The sequence below is a fragment of the Mustela lutreola genome, chromosome 13 (assembly GCF_030435805.1).
Source record: "Mustela lutreola isolate mMusLut2 chromosome 13, mMusLut2.pri, whole genome shotgun sequence".
NCBI classification, from domain to species: domain Eukaryota; kingdom Metazoa; phylum Chordata; class Mammalia; order Carnivora; family Mustelidae; genus Mustela; species Mustela lutreola.
Genome location: NC_081302.1, coordinates 33,598,744 through 33,621,363, shown reverse-complemented (window position 1 = coordinate 33,621,363; position 22,620 = coordinate 33,598,744). Strand labels below are relative to the sequence as shown.

Genomic DNA, 22,620 nt, shown 5'->3' with positions numbered 1-22,620 from the left:
TAAAGTGATTTTGTGGTGAGTGCATATGGTAAATAATGAAATCACCAAACTCATTTTCATGTGTAATGCGGAGAGATGATTTTAGGCAATAATCCACGGCCTTTTAATTCACTTTTCTAATTTCACTTGGTCTTTTTGCGTTATCTGTGTTTTCTGGTCCATAGACTGGATAAAATGGAATCTTTCAAGACATAGACTGACATCTGCTATAATAATTTTAAGGACCACTGAATCATGGCCCTTGTCTTAGGTGCCGTGGCATGCAGGAAACAAAAAAAAGGTGGCACACAGAACTCCTGTGGCCCATTTAGAATTAACGTTGCTGTTGCCCCTCTTCCTCTTCAAAGAAGGTGTTCTCCATGCCTCATTTTAGGATATTCTTAAACCAGCAAAATTAAAAGTATGTCCTCATATGTAATAGTGGTCTCATGTGTCCTCACAGAGACAGGCAGTAGACCCTTGGAATTCTTGAAGACGTGTTCTAAGACCATAAAAAATCCTCACATCTGTGAATTATGCCCACAGGCCATTGAATCTCTTTATAGTTTTCAAGGTTGCTCATGATTTCTTTTCATAGCCACTTCCGGCCTCTTCTTAAGAATTTCTCTCTCTTGGCTGCAGGAACGTGCACACTTGTCCTCACACCCTAGAACGCATTTCCATCTGGAGGTACAGATTTCTTGTGCATATCCCCACATCCCATTAAAAAAAGATTATGGAGGTTTTCTTTCTCGTTCAGTGGGTAATTGACACGCCCCCCCCCCACACACACACCGTTGCCCACGAAGAGCTCACAAGCCTTACTCTGTGGGGCCACAAGCAAAAGGCACGAAAGCAGCACTGAGAAGAATCCTGTAGTTTGGAGGCTCAGTCTCTCATGTCCCTGTGACTCTAACCTGTAACTGAGCAAAATATCTGTAGTACCTACCAGACTTCTGGGGGACACTTGAGAAATACAAATCTTAGATGTTATACCTGTGAATGCCAGTAGAGGCTACTCTTGATATCACGGAAGGAAAGTTTTCTTTATGAGAGCAAAAGTTGGTGCTGACCCTTCTCTTTCCAATGTGTTGCTTTGGCGTCATCCTAACCCGGGGTGAATAAGCACTCAAAAATGACCTGTATAGATCTTTGGGCCAAAAAGCAAGTATGGCTACATTTTTTTCTCTGTTTCCGATCCAGGTTGAAGGACATGCCAGTTCCTGGCCTAATTTTATGCAAATTGCAAAGAGAGAAATTTGCTTTGTAAAATTGGATTAAAAGTATTTTCCATATCAAGTCTGTCTGGGATGCTTCTGTAAGAAATGATAATTCTGTTTGTTTCCCTCAATCCCTAAGAGGGATTCCCTAAGAGGCACTGTCTGTTTTCTGACTTGTTTTTAAAGAGACGTTATTTTGATACTTTGCTAACCACCCTCCTTCCCCTAGAGAAGATAAATTACCTAAGTCTCTAAGAAAACTGATGAGGTCCTTACACCTGGAAATGGAATCCTACTTCCTTTGGCTTCAGGAACATCTGTCACATTGGGGCTCCTTTGCCCAGACCCTTTCCTGAGCTCAGAGATGCAAACCCTGGACATAGATTAAGGAAGGAGCCGTCACAGGCAGCTGGTGCAGTCTCCAGAAACGACTCTGGAAGAAGGAGGCCAAAACTGTAATTCTGCCCAGAGTCAGGCCAGGGGACATTAGTGTTTCGAGAACACTATATAATATAGGCTACGTTGAGGGGCGCCTGGGTGGCTCAGTGGGTTAAGCCGCTGCCTTCGGCTCAGGTCATGATCTCGGGGTCCTGGGATCGAGTCCCACATCAGGCTCTCTGCTCAGCAGGGAGCCTGCTTCCTCCTCTCTCTCTCTGCCTGCCTCTCTGCCTACTTGTGATCTCTCTCTGTCGAATAAATAAATAAAATCTTTAAAAAAAAAAAAATATATAGGCTACGTTGAGAGAGGGCATAGGAAGCACACACTAGTCTTTTTGGCTTTCTTAACTTTAAACTGGGTTTACAACTAACTTCTCTATGAATGACGGTCTAGGTTCTGTAAGAAGAGACAGTTTCTGAACATAGGAGCTATCACAGAGAGTGAGGTCTGGGTGATGCTTCGGGTCAGTATATTTAGGTAATAAACACAAGATTTGATGTGTTTTCTTTGAACATGGTAATAAAGAAAAAATTATTTTTTTAAATTGGTAAAAACCAGTAACATTTATGTTAGAATACTTTTAAAATTGATAGTGCCCTAATAATATGCATTCTGAACATCATTTATGCTGATTTCCGTAACCAAAGCTGCCAAGCCACCTCCTCAACACTAAGCATGAGCTGTCCCTGAGGCCAAGCACGGATCTGAGAGGCCAGGATGGTTCATTATAATCCATGCAAGTTCACATGCTAATAAGAAAGAACTTCCTTGGTGTCTACCACATTTATACCATCAATTAAATAAGATGTCAGAGGCCAAAGTAACTCTTCAGCATTTACATTCTTTTTTCTCTTTCAACCATGCCAAATCTTGAAAATGTTTTCTTCCTATTGTCTCTCACACCCAACAATGTACAATGTGAAAGATAAAATATGAAGAACCATTCAACAAAAGTTCCAGTATTTTCTTTTTCAGAAACTTGCTTATAAAAATTGAGGTAAATTATTTATAGCTCTTCTTTCATGTCACTTTTATGAAAAAAAAATTCCCTCACATATATGGAATTCTACACCTATTTATTCTCTCAAAAGATCAAAAAAAAAACAAAAAACCCTTAACATTTGCAATATTTCTTTCAGGTCATTAAAAAAGGTAAAATATTAGAGAAAAAGCTGACTTTTTTTTTTGTTTTATTTTACTGTTTGTTTCCTTCTTCCATAGTATCCTGGTGTATTTAGAGTTTTTATGCTTTAACTACACAGATATCAATTAACAATGAATACAGTTTTGCCCTTTTAAAAGCTATATAAGAAGATCATATTCTACAATTATTTTCATTTAACATTAGAGATTTATTTACATTCTTTCATTTAAAATTTTTCTAAAGTCTAAAGTCATTCTGTGTATCTATTCTCCTCCCAAACACAAGGAGGATTTAGCATGTGATAACCACCCAAGGAACATTCCAACCTTCCCTATGTTCTTATTCATTATAGTTCAGAATTTTGATTCATGTTTCACCACCAAGAGTTAATTAAAATTTATTTCCTTTTGCAGATATGATTCAGGGCTAGACGCCAGCACCCTGAGATCATGACCTGAGCTGAAATCAAGAGCTAGCTGTTCAACCACCTGAGCCACCCAAACACCCCTACCTATACTTTTAAAACCAGTTCTAAGCTCACCTTTCCATTTGGGTTCTTCTTCCTTTTTTTTTTTCCCCCAAAAGCGTATTCTTTAGATCTTTCAGAAAATTTCTGTGGGTGGTAAGCTCTTAGTCAATATATGCTTTAAATAAATTTTATTTTACTGTTGACTGAATTTACCTGAGAACAAAACTCTAGGATCCCTCACTCAGTCCTCTAAAGAGACTACTGCATTGCTTTCTGGCATTTCTTATTGTTGACAGTCTTCGTTTTTCTTTAACTCTTTTGTAGATAGCTGTTGAGATTTGATTCATGTCTGACAGTTTCACTCCCGTGTGTCTAGATGCAGATCTATTTTTACTGAGTCATCTATATTGTAAGATTCATGGCTTACCTAATTTTCCAAAATACCCAGACATTTCTCTGAATATTGCTTCTCTGTATAACACATTCTATCTACTCCTATTTTATAGATATCATTTCAGATAAATTTTGGAACACATCAATTCATGTCTTGCATCTTTTCTTCCATGTTTTTGTCAGTTTTTTCACTTTACACTGTTTTCTGGGCAAAATTCTCAGTACTGTCTTTCAATTCACATACTCTTCCACTAGAATTTTCAACATGTGGCAATTGCCAAAACAAGAACTTGGGAATTATCTATATTTATTTTTTCCTTTGTCCTCGACATCCATTTGGGCAACAAGTTCTGCCTATCAGATTTCCATTCCTACTGCCTCTGCACCTGCCTTTAGGAAGTCTCGCCTGCCTTCCTATGATAACTCACCAGCTCACAAGCTTTCTCTGTCTCCCTGTAGCATTCACTTACTACAGAATTGGCCGACAAGAACTCTGCCAGAATGCACTGTGTTCTTTCATATTTCTAGGATTTTTCACCTTTTTAAAATAATTGCCTTTCCTTCCTCATATTTATGGGGATAATGCAAGTAAACATTTTACTGTGAGAAGCATCCTTGTCCTGCATCATCACCAACCCCTCCCAAGCACTGAGCTTTGTGCTCTTTCCTTTGTGACCTACCTCTGTGAGTCTACACTTATCTGTGTTATAGGACGCTTCTCAGGAAAGCTGCTTTGCCTCTTCCATTCACTCAACTATGAGCTTCCTCTGGGCATCATCTGTGCACAGTACAGAAGACAGCTGAATGATAAATGTGCACTGAATCAAATGCATAAGTAAATAGAAAGGAAAATACCGGGAAATTCCTGGATAAGGCAAAAGGTTAAAAAAAAATAAGGCTTAAAGTTTTTTTTTAAATAAAAATATTTCAAATGTTCTTATTACTGTTCAGTAAGAGTACTGGTAGTTCAAGGTTTTTACCAAGGTTTTGATAAAAGAAAAAAAAAGCAAGAAAGAAAATAAATGGTGCTACAATCATCCCATTTGTTTAAATATTAAATATGAAAACTTTCCCTTATTTAAATGGTATAATATAGGGAATAAGTTTATAATGAATCAACTAATTTCAGTCAGTTTATTAAGTCTGACAATTTCTAGGTAGTATCCTTTTTAAAATGTGAATATATATGGACACATGTCTCTGTGCATGTTCATGTGTAAATTGATACATTCGTGCATAAATAAGGCATGGTACCAAGCTCTTCTTTGAGCAAACTCTACCATGCCCAGATATGGCCACTGTACCTTGTACCTTACGAAAATGCAAGATCTCCCTAAACAAACCACCCATCGGCATATAGTAATAATGTGGCTGATACTCCTTACATCTCCTCTGGAATAAGATATGGTACGAGTAATCTTATCAAGTAGAATATGAGCCCATGATGGCTTGTGCTTGCTGTCTGTAAGGATAATTCTACTCTTGATGTTTGCCATAATTAGAAATACAGAGCCCAACACTGAAAAATAGCCATAAACCATCCAATGGCTTATTTAGACTTGTAAACTGAAAAAGCTGTCATCTTCCCTTTATATCAGATAATGTAAGACTATACAGTTAAAATTAGTTTAAGTTATAATGGAAAGGGGGGGTATTTTTCAGTGTGAGGGGCTTATGATGATGATTACTATAAAAAACGATCGCAAGTGGCCAAGGAAGGAAAGAAACAGGCCTGTCAGTAGTTACTTTACTTGCAAGGTGGATAATGAGATAATAAAACACGTAATTGGAGGTTAAACTACCTTGATTACTGTAGATTATACCAATGGGTACAACAATGCCATTAAGCAAGCAGGGCCTCACCAGTTAGCGCTCATTTGTAGGATGCTGAATCCATTGATTCTATTTCATTACAGCCATGACTTTGAGAACGTGTTGGAAAATATCTGCTATCCCGTATCACGATGCCAATCAACTTTGGACAGCATATAAGGTATTTTACTCTTTGACAAATGCAAGAACATGAGAACTACAAAAACATAGAAAAGATACTATTTGAGACTCCGAAGAGAAACGAAAACTGGAAAATGTCAGATCTTACTATGAAGCTATTCTCTGTAACCAAAGATACATTTTATGGAATTTATTTTCCAATTTTAAAGAAGGCATTTTGGAACATCTGCTATATAAGCTAGGATAATTCTAAAACTGTAATGTTATAATGATTATTAGCTATTGGCTAGTGCTTGGAATTTTATTGAACTCATTAATCTAAGAAAAATAAATATAATTATAACAGTGATAATAAATGCTGGCTGTGTTTTTACTTTGTGGTTTCCACTTGTGTTTTTCAGAAAATAACCACTACCCAAATGAGGCAAGATAGAACAGGCACGTCTGTGTTGTATATGTCTGTCCAACCAATTCTCGGCTCAAGAGAGCTCCAGGCAGAGACCAGATATGTCTACAAATGACACAGATGTCGATCCCTGAAACTCAGTGAACCACACTCTGACAAAATTTCCCTACACCTACAAATGTTAACCTACAGCTTGAGGCTGTTTTTAATGCTGCAAGACGCTGGAGAAATGGAAATACATAATACGGTACCATAAAGCTGATATTTAGCAACATAGAATTACTTCATGCAATTTACAGATAGAAAGACAGATACAGATATACAAATTTCATATATCACGAATTTTAAACCTTGACAATAACATAAAATGATTTAAAAATACAATATATCTAGTTCGAAGAAATCTGGAATTGGATCAACACTGACAAAATTTCAAAAAAACAACAAAAAAAAAAACCTGACAAATTTTCTACATAATTAAGGCACACCCCTTTAAACATCAAGTCCAAGTATGGCAAATGGGTTTAGAGTACTAAGAAATGTTGATTTTACTGAAGACTCTATCACTAAGAAGCTCTGTCCTTACAAAGAGTAGAGGAAGTAACATGGGTCTCAGTTTCCTTCTCTGTAAAAAAAGGCCATAACACCCACATGTCTGTTATTGTTAAGACTTGAAGATGATGTATGTAAAGCACAGAGAACATACAGGCATTCGATAAAGGTTAATTATTTGAATGATTTTTTAATAAATATCTGTATTAGATTTATTACATACTTTCTTTGTTGCCTACTTCAAATAGACTGACCATAATTTAACCTTTCTTTCATTGCTAATGGTCATTATTTCAAAAGCAATTATTGTGCTGTAATAAAGTATTATCTCCAAGGACTAAAGAGCTGTGTAAGCCTATTTACTCTAATCCCAAAAGACCTTGCTATGATTTTTCGAGGTCTTATTTTAATAATAATTTTGACACCTTCTTTGTTAGCTGTCACTTTTTGCTCTCAGCCTACTGACTAAAGGGAGTTTCCTAATTTGGGCAGGGGGCATAGCAGAGAGGGGGTATCGAGCTTTTGTAGCCTAGTAACGCAAAATCAGTAGATCTGTTTTCTGATAGTCAGGAAAAATACAGAAAGTGAAATGTTCCACAATTTTTGCGGCTACTGGGAAAAACATAAAAACATCTAACGAGACAACATTCCAGGGGACCCAAGTTATAAAATAAAAAATGGAGATCTACTCCTCTTGGCTCCTTTTCCTTTGCAGATCTCGTTCACTAGTTTCTCTCTATGCACAGCTGGAAAATCATTTTCTGAAGGAATGTAAGAGGTATATCTAAACTAAGAGTTAAAAGGCATTCTTTTTCAGGGCAAGGATCTCCGGCCCTCTCCTGTAAGTGATTCCTAGTATATATCATGCAAGCAGTTTGTGTTTCACACTCTAGGCAGTGAATGTGTGTGTGAGTGCGTTAGAGCCTACAATTCAGGGAAAACCACACAATCTTTCATTCTTTATGTACTCTCCATCCTCAGCCTTCATTGTTCACTCTCTTCCCGGTCTGGAATACTCCTACCTCCTCTGAGTAGCAAAATCTTATGCTTCTTTAACTTTCGACCTCAAACGCCACCTACTCTACCTTCATTATAACATATGACTTCCTCTAGAGTCTAATTCATGTTCTCCGAGGATTTACAACCTAGGTCTCTAGAAGGGTTCCTCTGTTTTAAAGGGCTGTGTGTTTATAGTGGACTGATTTAAAACACCCACTCCTGACAGAGGCCACACCAGAGATGATGAGGGAGCCCTTGGATGTAGCGCGGAGAGACAAAAATGCAATCACAAAATTGACAATTCCTTCTAAACACAGAAGATTTGAAACGACTCAGACAGAGCTCTTTTCAGATTTGTGCTTGGGTTTGCTTCATGTACCTTTAAGATTAGAGGTCTGTGGAAGGAAACCAAATCTTTATTTTATGGCTACAACAAATAGGCCCACCATGGGAAATATGTCATTTATTCTTTCTCACAAAGAGACATTCACTGCATAGTGCAAATAAAAGTAGCATTTTCCCTCTACTTAAGGTTTGTTAGATGAAATTTATGTTTTTAAAATGCACTGCAAACACCAAAATCTGATTGTACCATTATCAGCTTTTAAATCAAAACAGCTTGCTATCTAGTAAGGACAGAAGAACTGGTCGATTTATTTCATAAAACTTTATGTACAAAGAGACAGTGTCTATGAACTTAATGGAGAGAATATAGAGTCTGGAGGGGTAATTTTTATTACAATTTATAGTGGGATTATCCATACTCCACAGTTTTCAGATTTTATTGAGATTTTATGGTACTATGATGCTGACGCAGTTAACTGGAGTAGGGTAGGAGGCATAATTGTTTCACCCTGACTGGGAAAGGAAATTGGTGTTACTGTTATATAAGAAGCCCACACCAGACTCTATTAATTGCCTGAATCCAATCAAAGCCATTATTTATCCTAGTTTCACAGGTAAAATATTTTACCTGAGGGTTGAAACGATAAATAAGGTCTATAATTTTCACACGGCAATATCTTTTCATTAAGACCCTTTCAAAGTCATAAGAATACTTTTCACCCACAGGGGTTCAACTCCAGAGACGATTACAATCTAAATCATAGCAAGCATCTGTAATGTACCACCAAATATCATTCTTCAATATTAAGTCCCATGAAATAAAACAGAAACAATGCACGCAAGAATGCCAGGGAATTACAGATGGCCCAATGACATCAAACAGTTAACAGCTGGAGGAATGGTTTTCATTCATTCTGCAGACACTTAGTATTCACTGTGTCCCAGACACTGATAAGGCAATAAAACAATGCATGATATAGATATTATAATATAATTATATATTACATATTATGTATTGAGCCAAATATATTGAGCCTACACACACACACACACACACACACACAGAAATAAAAGCTCATATACTGCCTTTTAATGTGGTATTTCCCTTTGTAGGAAAAAAAGACATTTTTCCCCCAGGTCTTTTGCCTGAGAAAGAAAGGGTCTTCCAGGAAAAGGAAAGTCTATGGGTAAAAGTAGAAGAGTCGTCATGAAAAGCAATGGAAACTGTAGCTGGGACACAAGACGTATTTGGTAAAATGGCAACAGACTGGGACGGAAGGAGACAAACTGAGGATATGAGGAGTCTTGCTGGTTATCATGTTACATTGTTTCATCTCCTTTACCATGTAAGAGAAAGATCCTTTTAAGGTTAGAGTTTAGGTCTAACCAGTGTGGCCGACCAACACTGCCACAGCATTCTTAAGCATCGCATGTGAAACATTGTACCTGTACCAGACTACATTAATTTACTAATTTGTTCATATCTTCAACCCATAAATATTTATTGAGCATTAACTAATGTCAGGCACGATGCTATGTGTTGGAGAAACAGTAGCTACTGAAGCTTGCAGGGATTTGGGGAGATCCCAATATTTTAATCTTGGAGTAGAGATTTATAACAATGTATCCTACATATAGACATATGTTTATGTAAATTTTTTTTTAAGATTTTATTTGACAGAGAGATCACAAGTAGGCGGGGGTGGGGTGGGGTGGAGAAAGCAGGCTCCCCACTGAGCAGAGAGCCCGAAGTAGGGCTCAATCCCAGGACCCTGAGATCATGACCTGAGCCAAAGGCAGAGGCTTAACCCACTGAGCCACCCAGGCGCCCCTGTTTATGTAAACATTTATAACACTTACAACAACTACACTTTTTGTCAACAGAGGAGGTGACTCTCTCACTGTCTTTCTTTACCCCAGGAAACTGAGAAACCCATATATCATGAGATTGTCTTTCTAATGCTACCCTGTTTCTACTGAACCTCCTTCTCGTAAGCCCCCAGCTAACTAAGGAGGTAGTTCTGATGAATTCTCCAAGTTATTCCAGTTTCACCAAATTCTCCTATTTTCTGTCTTTCTGAGTTCTTGCTGAGTGGAGAATACGTCTCCATTTATCTTTTATTTTTTCTCAATGACATTCAGCAACACTTGTTAGCTAGCCTACAAGTTGGCATATATGTTTCTATTTATCCAACAAATATAAACCATGGTTTAAAAAGAAAAACAGGAACAGATACACAGAAAGTAATGTTTTCTTTCTGCTAAACAGAAGTAACATACAAATATACAGGATGGAAAGTGGGACAAATGAGTAGGAGTTATACATTTGTGTGTGTGTGTGGGGGGGGGGTCCAAGTTAAATATAGTCTTTTCTAAACACACACACACACATATATATATACACATATATTACAAATATATATGTATATATATATATATACAAATATATATATATATTTGTGTGTGTGTGTGTGTGTGTGTATTTCATATACTAGAGTTCTAAAAATGAAGCAGGTAAGTTACATTTCAAATTTAGGTTCAAGTAAATAGGGCATATTCACTGTACTACCTTACAACCCTAAACTAGCTAGTGGGGGAAATCTGGAAGCCATGGGAGAAACTAAACTACCGACACTTGCATTGCTTTAAAACTCTACCACTAGATGGCAGTACAAAGACTGTCATTTTCAACACAAGTGGCTTAATTCCATAGCACTACATTAGTTCTAGGAGAGGAGACTGGATGAGACAGGAGAGAGAAAATGGGAGAGTCCAAAGTAGGTAGAATGGTGAGGGGTGGAGGGACACAGAGAAGGCCAACCAGGAAAAGGGAGAACATAAGCAAATGGAAGGAAGGTGAAGAAGGCAGAGAATAAAGGTGGGGCCAAGGCGGATCTTTGAGAGGGAAGGAAAGGAAGACACCCGAAGGAAAGGGAAGCCGGAGGGGCTGAAGCAAGGGTGAGAACTCCAATGTAACCTTTTTCAGGTTTTCTGAGCAGGAACAACAGCAAGAAATGCATAGTTCAGCATGACTCAGTATACACTCTCTCTCTCTCTCTCCCAGTACCATATTTGCATGTATGTCAATAAATAGGTTGCCGAACAAAAGTTTCACTATGTAATACTTATTTCAGTGATATACTCAGAAAAAGTCTCAATTTTATTTAATTTCTTTCAAATTGCCCATTTTAAGCTACCAAATCGATTTTAAGACTCAACAGGAAAAAATCCCAGAGTATGAACAATATTGTTTCATTATACTGTAAACTAAACTACCTTTAAGTGGAGTTTTATTTAAAAAAAATCTCCACAGCTGGGATCAGGGGATACTCTTGGCCATAGGATCAAGGATTATTTGTTGAATAAATGAATTAACAGAAGAAAAAAGATGGTAGAGCCACCAGGTCATGAAAAACACACGAACTGGCCAGTGATCAGGGCACAATTCCCTCCATGTAAAGGTGGCTGGAAAAAAAAAAAAATCAAGTATATGATGGTGACTCGGTAAATTGATAGCTTTTCTTTTATTTCTCAGATAGACAACTATCAACTTGTTCTTTTCTAAAGAACACAAAGTAGAATACCAGTTAATGAAATTCTCCACTAACAATGGAAAACCAGCAAAGAGAAAAAGCTGAGAAAAGAGTTCAATAGTTCAATAGTTTGGAACAAAAAAAGAGTTAAGGGAATAAGAACAAATAGGGAACAGAAAGCGCAGCCAGAGAATTGTAAATAATTAAGAGGCCAATTTACAATAATGCTAGCAATGATTCTAAGACTGAGTTTCCCTCTTGGATCTTACAGTCTTCCTTCTTTCATTTGCTCCTATAGATCTTAAGACTCATTGGATAAAATGCTCATTTGCTATGCAAATGCTCATTTAATACAGAGATGCTAGATTTCCAAAGGTCTCTTACAATGTGTATATATCTCCAAATATCATCAAAATAATTCTATAAATACCTGCAATTATTAGGTAAAGTAAAAATTTCCTTATGGCATAATAGCACCTGTACTATGTGAAATTTATATGTAAGCGAGAACTAAATTTTTATATTTATTATTTACAATAACTTTATCTCAGGTGTGGTGAAAAATGAATGTAGCAACTACATTTATTCATTTATTTATTAGTAAAATATCACTTATAAGCATATATTTATTTATTTATACATAAATTCAATCTTTTTTTAACTATAGGAGGAACTTTTCCAACAAATTAAACTGGTATGGTGGCTAACAATTTACAACAGAATGAATACAGAGGCCATTTTGTTAAAACTCTTATTTAACTACTTTCTCTAATAAATAGATTTTCCAATCATCTACATCTTCTCCTCCTTGAGTAATATCTACTTCTGAGTGAAGTATCATCTCTCTCTAAATGTGGATTCCATCTACGGTCCTTATGTTCTTCTTTTTCTCTTTTTTTGTGCTTTGTACTTTCATTTAATATTTAACTGTGTGTAGGGGGGAAGCCAATTAAACTCATTCTTTGACATTGTACAGTTTACAAGGAGCTGATCTAGAATTTTCTCTTTTCTGCTAATTCTCTCAGCACAATACAGATAACTTCTGTCTCCTCTCTGAGCCAGTTATTATCATCAAATCTTTGAACTAAACCAATTTATGCTAGATGAAGCAGAGAAATTAACAAATTGAAGGTATTGCAGATGAACAAGAACTCAAGAAGCCAGTGTTTTGGAGGAAGATATTCAATTTCTTGTACATGTCCAGAAGTGAAAAGACACCAATAAATATCTTGTCCTTGTGGCAAATCAGGTAAATGCAAACAAGTGCCCCATGCATCTCTCCATAAAGTATTCTGAACTCTTATTTAAAACTCCATTTTTCATTAACCTTAGCTAACTGGCTTTCTCACTCTTTAACAAGTTCCTGCCTTTGCTTTATGATGATAGTACTGAAACACTCAAGTCCTAGCAAGTCCGTAGTTCAGAAGTGTAAACCCAAAGTCAGCAACACTCCAGTCCCACTTCCCAAAAGGCAGCATTAAAAAAAAATTTTTTTAATGAAAGAACATAAATGGTTTATCAACAAAAACCAAATGGAGGCCTAAAATGTCAACTATATTTGGAAATTCTCATAATTAAGCATAAGTCGAAGAATAAATTTACCAAAAGAAGCTGTAGTAGTTCAATGACTCCAAAAGTAAAGACAACCATACACATAGGCATAGGTCGGCTGCCTGGGACTATCCTGCCGTATGGACTGATGACACCAGCATTCCACTGAACGCTGAACTAAAGGAGGACTGGCACGTGTAAGGGAGACAGAGGAAGTGAGTCGGTGACAGAAGGAACATCACCTGAAATGAGGCATCCTTAACATCCACAAGTGAGAGAGCTGACAGCAGAAGACAATGGAGGAAGCAGAGATCTGAAAGGGGGTAGCTTCTCGCAAGCAAAACCATAGCCACACTCCATGGTCAGGAGAAGCCAGAGCTAGAGCCCTAGTCTCCAACCAGCACTGCGGCGATCACTGCAATGACCGTATTTCCTTTCACAAATAGAAATGGCACAGGACTAAAAATACACTTGTGGCTTCTTCCTGTTGGCTGCTGAGAAAAGCAACAGCCTGGAGGAAAGAAAATGGGGTGTGAGTATTTCAAATTTGCCCAAGACCACATCCCTTTGAAACTCCTGAATGAGTGCTATGAAAATAAGGTATATTTTTGGAGGATTCTTCACTTCATCTAAATATAATTTAAAAAAAACCCACAACATTCTTAAAAAAGATGACCAAAGGAATTACATGCCCAAATGGGGCTGGTTTCTTAACAGCAGTATCAACATGCTCTCGTCAGATATCTTGGGGAAAAAAAGTACTTTCTACTCAAGGATCTAACAGCATAATTGTTTTAAGTCTGGAATAATGCACTCAGAACCCATAGGGAGTTGTTTTTCAAGTATGACACCATTATAATAAAGAGTCTTAATGCAATAAACCTGTTTTATACAACTCTGGTAGACCAGGCTGCTGGGGGTGCATTTTCATGTAAGAAAAAGTGGCTATATAGGAACCTGGAGCTGAACACCGGCCCTCTAGGCAATCCATTTTACAACAGTCACAGGGACAGAAGAATGGGATGGTGGTTAAGGAACACTACCCTTGCTGCCCTTAGGCTTTTTCAGTTCTGATTATTCCAAAGCCATTGATCAGTCATGTTCTTGCTTGAGCCTCATTCTTAGGCATCAAGGTGAGACTGACTGCTCCTTCAGCTACCTGGAGAAAGAACAACTCACATATTGGAGGGAGGAAATGAGTCCTTTTTTTTTTCCCCCTAGCTCATCAGCTGGATGGCCACAGACTGGTTATGGTGTTGCTCTTTATTTTGAATTTCTAAAACAGACCATTCATTAATACTCAGATATAAAAAATAGTTTTAAAGGACCAATGCAAAGTGTTTTGGGTTTATTTTGTTTTCAACTACTCTATCCCTTCCTCTAGGTGATGAATGAGAAATGTTTGATCTTACATGAATTAATTCTGGTATCACTTTTATAACTCTCAATGGACCCAATTTTATTGAACCTTAATTTGTTTGCTTTTCATTATCAACCCTAGATGATTATCTGCTGTTTTTGTATTTCCTTTAACTTTCCATCGTGTCTCTTTTTTTTCCCTAAAAACTTTGTCAATCTATTAAGTTGACTTTAGAACTCCGATAAATTACTGCGAGATGTAGGTTACTTCCACAGTATCATATAAGCAACGAACGTGCAATTAAAGACTTTGCTTCTACAGCTCTTTCCTCTCTAGAATTACCCATTTTCAGCTCTCTATTGGATTATTCCTGATATCATACAAATAGGTTATAATATCTCCCTCTTTTTAAATCCTTCCCTTGAGAGCCTAAAAGGCTCTCCCGCCATCCATTTCTCTATACAACTCTTTCCTGCAGAGCTATTCCAAAGAGCTGCCTAGACTTTCGGTCTTCCCCTCCTCACCTCCCAGCTGAACGCAACTCACTTCAGTCAGTCCTTTGTCCCCATGACTCCACTGACACACTGTCACTGTCACCGGTGAACTGCACCCCGCCAGATTCCCAATTCTCAGTCCTCATTAAGCAGTGATTCAGTGATTCTTGTGAAAGGAAGAATGTAAAAAGTAGTCATGTCACTTTCCTGCCCAAAGGTCCAGTTCAGTGACTTCCCACCATATCTAGGAAAAAAACAAACAATGTAACCAAATTCTTTGAGGCCGTACATGACCCGGTCTGACTCACCCCTCTGGCCTCATATCCCACTGCGCTCCCATCGCTCATTCCCCTCCTGTTCACCAGCGGCCCTGTAGTTCCTCCTCACACCAACCATGCACCCTCTGTGCCTCAGGGTCTTTGAACTTCCAGTTCTCTCTTTCTGTAAAGGTCTTCCCCAGGTATTATTATCATAACGTACATTCCAGGTAGGCCAGATTGTACCTAAAATTGCACTCCTGTCTTTTGACTTCCCGTTCCCTTACCATGGCTTATTTTTCATTATAGCTCTTAGACCATCTGCCATAAATTGCTTGCCTCGATTGTAAGGTCATTACAGTAGACATTTGCTCATCTTGGAACCTCAGTTCTCAGAATGTTACTTGGCATATAGGATGTCCACAGGAGGAAGGGAAGGAAGGAAAGAAGGAAGGGAGGGAGGGAGATCCCCAAACTTGCTTTCATCCAGGCAATTACCAACCATGACCAACTTTGCTTGTGATCTGTTATAACTCCTACGCTTTTCTGCTACTAAGTATCTGTAAAAACTAATGAAAATATCACCTGGAAAACCTACCAAAAAAACTTCCCCAGGCTGGACTGAAACTCCTTTATAAGGTCAAATAATCCCTTTAGGGTCTTGTTTATAAATAATGTGTCTCAGGTGACATAGCAACAAAACTCGGGCCAGATCAGTCCACTGGCTGTTCCCTCTACATAGAGAGCTCCCATTTCTCAGCACAACCATTTTGGGGGCTAACTGCCATTTTGTCCTTTTGGTATCAAGAGGGAAAATGTCTTCCTTGGGAGACCTTCTCTGATATCCTCCCTCTTGTAGCTCTAGCCCAAGTTGTGTTTGTCCAGAGTATCATGCTGTTTTCTTCAGATCACATATCACGTTCAAGGCCGAACTGAGATATGTCAGTGCACGGACCTAGCTTGTCATTCCTTTAGACCAATATTCTTCAAATACATGAATGGGCTGAGTTTCTATCCTCACTGGAAAGTTTTCTCACCTCCTTCTGTCGCTAGTCAAGCACACTCACGTGGACATTTCACTCTACCTCATCCCCAAACCCTAACCACCCCACTGAGCATCACAGTGGAAACATTTCTAACCATATATAATACCAATGTAAAAATACTTTTATCAAATACAACTTTCTCCGTCTGCAATTATAATTAAACTCTCCTCGGCAAAAATCCATGCGTAGTCTATGTTTTAATCCAACTGAAGCACAGAATGTCCACAATTATCAGTTAATTATATGATTTTTTTTGTTTGTTTGTTTAATGTCTATACTTCCCAGTAGACTATGAGCACCCTGAGATAGAAACAGCATCTGTTTTGTTCAACACTGTATCCTTGGACCAATAAAATACTCACTACATGACAGATGCTCAATAAATACTTGAATGGACAAATGACTCAATTCACATGATACGTCATCTTAAAACATGGATAGGTACATTCACAGGTCTTTGTGTACATGACAGATAAGGTAAGCGATTTATCTACCAGAGACCAGATGTGTTATAACAACTTTAAAAATAATTAGCCAGTACATTCATCTGCATTTATATGGGTTAGTTTTATAATTTTATTGTTAGCATTTTGAAAATCCAACTCCCCTATCATATTTTCTTTTGCTTATCCATATCAGATATACAAGTTCAACATGGGAATGGAATAGGGGCTCCCTTTATCACTTAGCCATTTCATTGTTGGCCCAGTGCCCAGCTGCACATGTGCAAAATAAAGACTTGAAGAATTACTGAAATGCCCTTTCTTTTATTCATTCTGTGAGGTAGGCAAGCCTCCTCCACTAGACACTTTTACCATCATCTAAGTAATCAGTTAAACAATAAAAAAAAACTTATAAAATGTTATAGCAATATTTGTATAATATGGTGATTATGAAAACATAATACAAACTAATAAAAATAGAAAATATGGGATGTTTCCAGATAATTTCTCATAGTAAACTCTCATCCCTTATAACCAGTAGTAACAATTTTGAGAAGCATTTCTGTACTAACTTCTTGGGAGCAGTTTTTCATTTGTAAATTAAGTATGTTTTTTTCCTTCCAACTTTGTTTTTATACAACAGAGAAAAAATTTCTGAACATTACTGCTTCAAGTAGCTTGGGAAGGTGATAAATAATAATAAGTAACTGCAAACATTTTATTGATAGTTGATTAACCCAGACATTAAGCTCTTACTTAATCTCCTCAATAATCTTCAAGGATAGATCATGTCATTATCCCCATTTAATCTTTGAATAACACTTCCCAGTCCGAAACTGTAAGTGAAGGGACTAAGCCTAACTCAGATTCCTGATTCTGACTCTCCTGCTCCTAATGTCCATATCATAGTCCAGGGGATTTATGGTTATATCAGTTTTTATTCTAGGCATGAGAAAACTGCTGAATAAAAAACGTGGCATGAAACTAACAAACACACTTGAGAGCAAATTATAGCAGGAGTCGTAACAAAGTTCTTTGGCAGAGACATAGTTTCCAGAAAATTAAATTTTGGCAATATACTTTCAATATCAACCCCCTTAAATAAAAATAACTTCTCCCTTAGAAGATAATGTCAAATAAAAGAGATATCTCTTTTGTTTCCTTCATTAGTACATCAAAATTGTAAAAAAAAAGTGAACAACATTAAAATCTTCGTCAATCATCTTCACAATTAAAGCAGTATCTCCCTTGAGGGGAACGGTATAAGGGCTGTATCCTGTGGTATACACATATACAGATAAAGTAACGCAATACGCAAGCTTCCACTTTTGCTCTTTGTTAATTCCTAATTCTTAAAAAACCTGTGAACACATCTTGAAATTACGAAAGAAAATAAATACCTAACCCAACAAAACCACATGACGTGGCCTGCAGTTATGCTATTATTCAAATCGGTTAGCTCCTTTTGATCAGAAGTGTTAGTAACATCAGAGAGGGTTCAACTAAAGTAAAATCCAAAAGAAGACTACTTCATACCTCCTTTTTGTCTACTTGGTCACTCAGATGGTGGTGGGACTAGTTCAGGGCCTTTGCCCGAAACAGCACAAAAGACAGAGGTCTCCACATTAAGCACAGAACGCTACATCCCAAGTCTGCACACTAAAACCTCTTAGTGCTGTAAATCAGGTGATATTTTTCAGTTGTTAATACTAAGAAGGTACAATTCATTTCGTGAGCTATGAAAAACCTCAATGCAGGTAAGACAATAACTTGCCAAAGATGGATGCAGTTTTGTAGAGTCAGTTTGCAAAAATCTCTCTAACTTCACAATCAACTGTTGTTTCTAGGCACTGAATCCTACCTTATAGGATTATAAAAATCTAGGCTTACTAGCATTTTATGAGAAGGCGATGTGTTTATGTATTCATCAATCATATTTTAATGATGGGCCTCGGTAGTAATATGATATCAACGCAAAAGGAATACAACATATCTTAAACCCTCATCATTTCTGAGCCCTGAAGACAATATACATGCATAAGTGTTTAGTTTTAGAGGGAACGAGTCAATGATTATGGGCATTTTCCATTTCCACAGAAGGGTGGCTTATTTTGTAGATTCATGATAAAGGAAGACCAAATCGACAGTGTGATGCTACTTTAATTCCTTTTAATAAAAACTGAAGAAAAAAAAAAAGAGCTTAGATGTAGGAAAGCAACTTCATGATCAACTGCATAACTGCCATATACAAAATTAGGCAACCAGGTATTATTAAATAGAGTTATGTAGCAAAGCATTTCCTTCTAAATCCTGGAAGGGAATTTTAATATTGCATTTTGAAATACTGCATCATACCGAGTCATACCAGTACTTAAAATGACAGTAACTTCCACTAAGATAAGACCTCAAGCCACATGAGAATTTTGTAGTCAAACACCTAACTTCAGAATTATTTTACTGGCGACTCAACTTACAAGCAGTTATGCTAAATACAGATTATTCTATCCATTTGAGCCTTTGAAGGTAAACATCATTTTGCAAAGGAAGACATTTGAATTCCAACACTAAATGACTCGATACGTAAAAATATAGACTAAAGAACACGGAAGCAAATACCAATGCCAACACGCAGTTGGTTCGCCCTAAACCGTGCTCATCAGCTCACGTCTGCGTGGTGCACAGAACCTCTTTGGATGTGGTGTGCTTGCACACGATTTCAGGGCAGCTCACTGAATAAAGGCACAGTCAGCCCTCACGCTGAAAGAAATCAAGGCTTCGATTGGGTCCCTTACCTTTGCCATGGCTTCTCCCATCCTCCAAAAGCGGCACTACGATAGTGTTGTTCACATTTCCAGGTGACCGCACAGCTGTGTAGACAACAGGCACCGACTGGACCACCACGGGGATGCGGTGAACGTGACTCAGTTTGTTAGACTGTAAATTCATGGGACTTGAAGGCGGGACAGGATGGATGATGTGCAAAAACTGCTGGCCTCCCACCCCAGACGCGGAGGCTACAAGGGGCCCTGGAGTTAATACTGTTGACGAAGATGATGCTGAAGATACTGATGTGATAACGGTCGGGGAGGAGGCTGGACGACTAGACGACGATGAAGAGGTTGAAGTTGAAGAAGGTGAGGAGGCGGACGCTGTCATGGAAACCGGGGAGGATGACACGGCGGTGGGGGATGTCCTGGCTTTGTTGATTGACAAGTCCACTGGCTCAGTTTGTGTTTGGAAGTGATCTACAGATAACGAGTCCTCCGCGGGCTCCCCTTTCACATTATTTAGCAACAGGGGAACAGCTTCCATATCGGGGTAGTTGTGGACGTTTGGAGACTGTGGGGAGAAAAAGGGGACACATACGGATCCTTGTTAATCACATACCGAAGAGATGGCAAGATTTATGACTGGAGTGCTTATTAATTTTTCCCTTATTGCTATGAGACACTACTCATTCCCCAAATATTTGAAGATCTGCTCTGTGACAGTCATCGTGATTAGAGTTGAGAGTACAAAAGTACAAAACAGCGTTAAGACACGGCCTCTCCTATAAGGACATTTTCATCCTATTGGGAGAGACAGACACAGTTGTTAAAATCAGTGGAAGAAGTACTCCATGGAGGGGAGAAGAGGCCACAAAAACCCCAAAATGAACAGCAGTTGTACATACGATCTCTAAAAGACAAGGGCAGTATACAAAGCACTACCTACTTAAAACTACATAAATACAACCGCTTATTTATTTAAAATAACAATTATTCTAATTAAAAGCATTCATGTTGTTGGCTTGACCCATTCTGCATTTGTGAATCTCACTTTCCTCAGTTGTAAAGCGATGGGAATTTTGACAAGATAAACTCAAACACCCCTTCCAGCTCTGCTATTCTGCAATTTCGTGATTCTAACCTTTACTCAACACTATCATAATCTGGAGGCATAAAAGTACCTGGCAATAATTTTGGGGAAAATCACTATATTTCAACTTTCATATATGGTGCAAGAGCTCCCATATCATTCTCATGACAAGCACTGAAAAGGAGCACAATTGCTAAATTATTAAATATAAATGTGTTTTAATAATTGGTTTATATTTTAACTCCTAGTGACAGCAACATTTTTCTTCTCAAAATACCACAACAAACATTTTAGGAAATAATTTTAGAAAAAACTTATTCTGAAAATTTTAAATTGTTTATGAATATTTTATTTAACTTAACATAAAGATAATTTTGTACGAGTTTATTTTTATTCTTTTTACTTTTAATGAGCAAATTTAAAATAATAATTAATAATAATAAATCCAAGATTCTACCCAGACTAATGGACTCAACATTTTTATTACCAGATAAAAATATGATTTATCCTTATATTTATTCATTCATAAATTCAACAAGTATTCATTGAATGCCCACCTCCAAGGCCTAACAAAATGGCCTAACAATTTTATTGTCACGTGCCAGGCTAGCTTTACCATTGAAAATTAGACTGTGACAGATTATTTTGGTTATATCTAATTTGGCCAGGCTAACACAGGCACTGATGTTCTATTGTACAAAGACCAAAAACTTTTTTTTCAGCTTCATTATGGCATCAGAACAACAATGTCTAAAATTATATTAAATTGGTTCATTTCATTCTTTGTTTAATAAAAGATCTTAGTTTGCTATTCCCCCTAAAATTTGAGCATACACTTAAAGGAACAAAACATGTTTCTTAAAACCTTTCTTTATAGAATATAAATTATAGCTCCATTCAAAACATACAATAGGCAGTAGTGCAAGGGAATTCTATTCAACAAGATAATAAGTCAACAATGGTACCAGATCAACTAAAAAGGGAAACGGGTTGATGTTTTATTGTTGTTGTTGTTTTTTTCCTAAACTAAGATGGTTACTTACACACAAAAAGGAAGAGAATTAGAAAATATAAAAATAAACCATCCAATCTACTGCATGAAATTCTCAGTGCCAAGATTTCATTCTTTGTATTGAAACTGAGAAATAACTCTTTAAATTTTTTCAGACACTAGGAAACAAAACAGAACAAAAAACCCCCACAAATACCATAAACCAGGTTACTTCTAAAAAAACTATTAGCATTATCTTCTCTTCTAACTAGAACAGTATTTCAATTGATTCCCAGCATTATCATTTAATTTCTTTTTAGAACAATCTAAGATATTTCTTACTAGTGTGTTATACTCACATAGAAATTCTTTGTTGAGGCTGCTTTTATAAAATATCCCAAGTGGTTTGTCATTAAAATCATAAAATATGTCATTAAATACATGTTACAAAACACTGTTTGACTTCAAATATAGGCTTGATTAGTTTCTGTCTTCCTACTGTATTAACTACATCCGGAATTCTAATTTCGGAAACAGCGATTTTTCTGTCTCGTTAGACAAAAGGTTTCTATGCAGATTTACAAACTGAGGGCTGAGGTGTAAGTCATCACTGTAGCAACATATCATAATATAAACAAAAGACTAACGGATTGTGACAATATAAGAGTTGAGAAAGATGGGGCTTATTTGTAGAGATGGCTTCTGAGACATCAAGTGTCACTGAGCTTTGCGAATGGCTTCGACTTTTCTAGATTATGAACAGGAGTTCACATTTTGTATCTGCTTATTCCCTCCCTCAGAAACAAATTTATTCCTTAAACTGTTTTATAACAACAGAAGCAGAGTGTCCCTCTTATAATTCTGTTGCAAATCCTAGGAAAGCCATGAAGGACCAAATATTAAGAGTCTCCAGGTTATTTTCAAACATGTGAGAACTACTTAGCTTTTACATGAGCTTAAGCCAAAATATAGAAAATGGTCATGATAATTAGCTAGGATAAATCCAACATAAGGACTACACACATTTTCTTTGGAACGGCTGGCCATATTATGCAGGAAGTTACAAGGACCACCATCGCAGAGGCATATGTTGGTTCCTTCTTCCCACGTAGCAGGTGAAATGCACCCAGGATATCCCCAAATGATGCCTCGTCAGTAGAAAGAGAACAAAGTCTTTATTGTACCATT

At 37.3% G+C, this 22,620-nt stretch overlaps 1 protein-coding gene across 3 annotated transcripts in view; it reads right to left on the bottom strand.

Moving 5' to 3' along the window:
• KLF12 (KLF transcription factor 12) overlaps positions 1-22,620 on the bottom strand; it is a 441,551-nt gene that overhangs the window by 121,755 nt on the left and 297,176 nt on the right. For all 3 annotated transcript variants that reach the window (XM_059144589.1, XM_059144587.1, XM_059144588.1), the window contains one exon: positions 19,376-19,922. In XM_059144589.1, the coding sequence (XP_059000572.1) occupies positions 19,376-19,922 (547 nt within the window). The remainder of the gene's footprint in view (positions 1-19,375; positions 19,923-22,620) is intronic.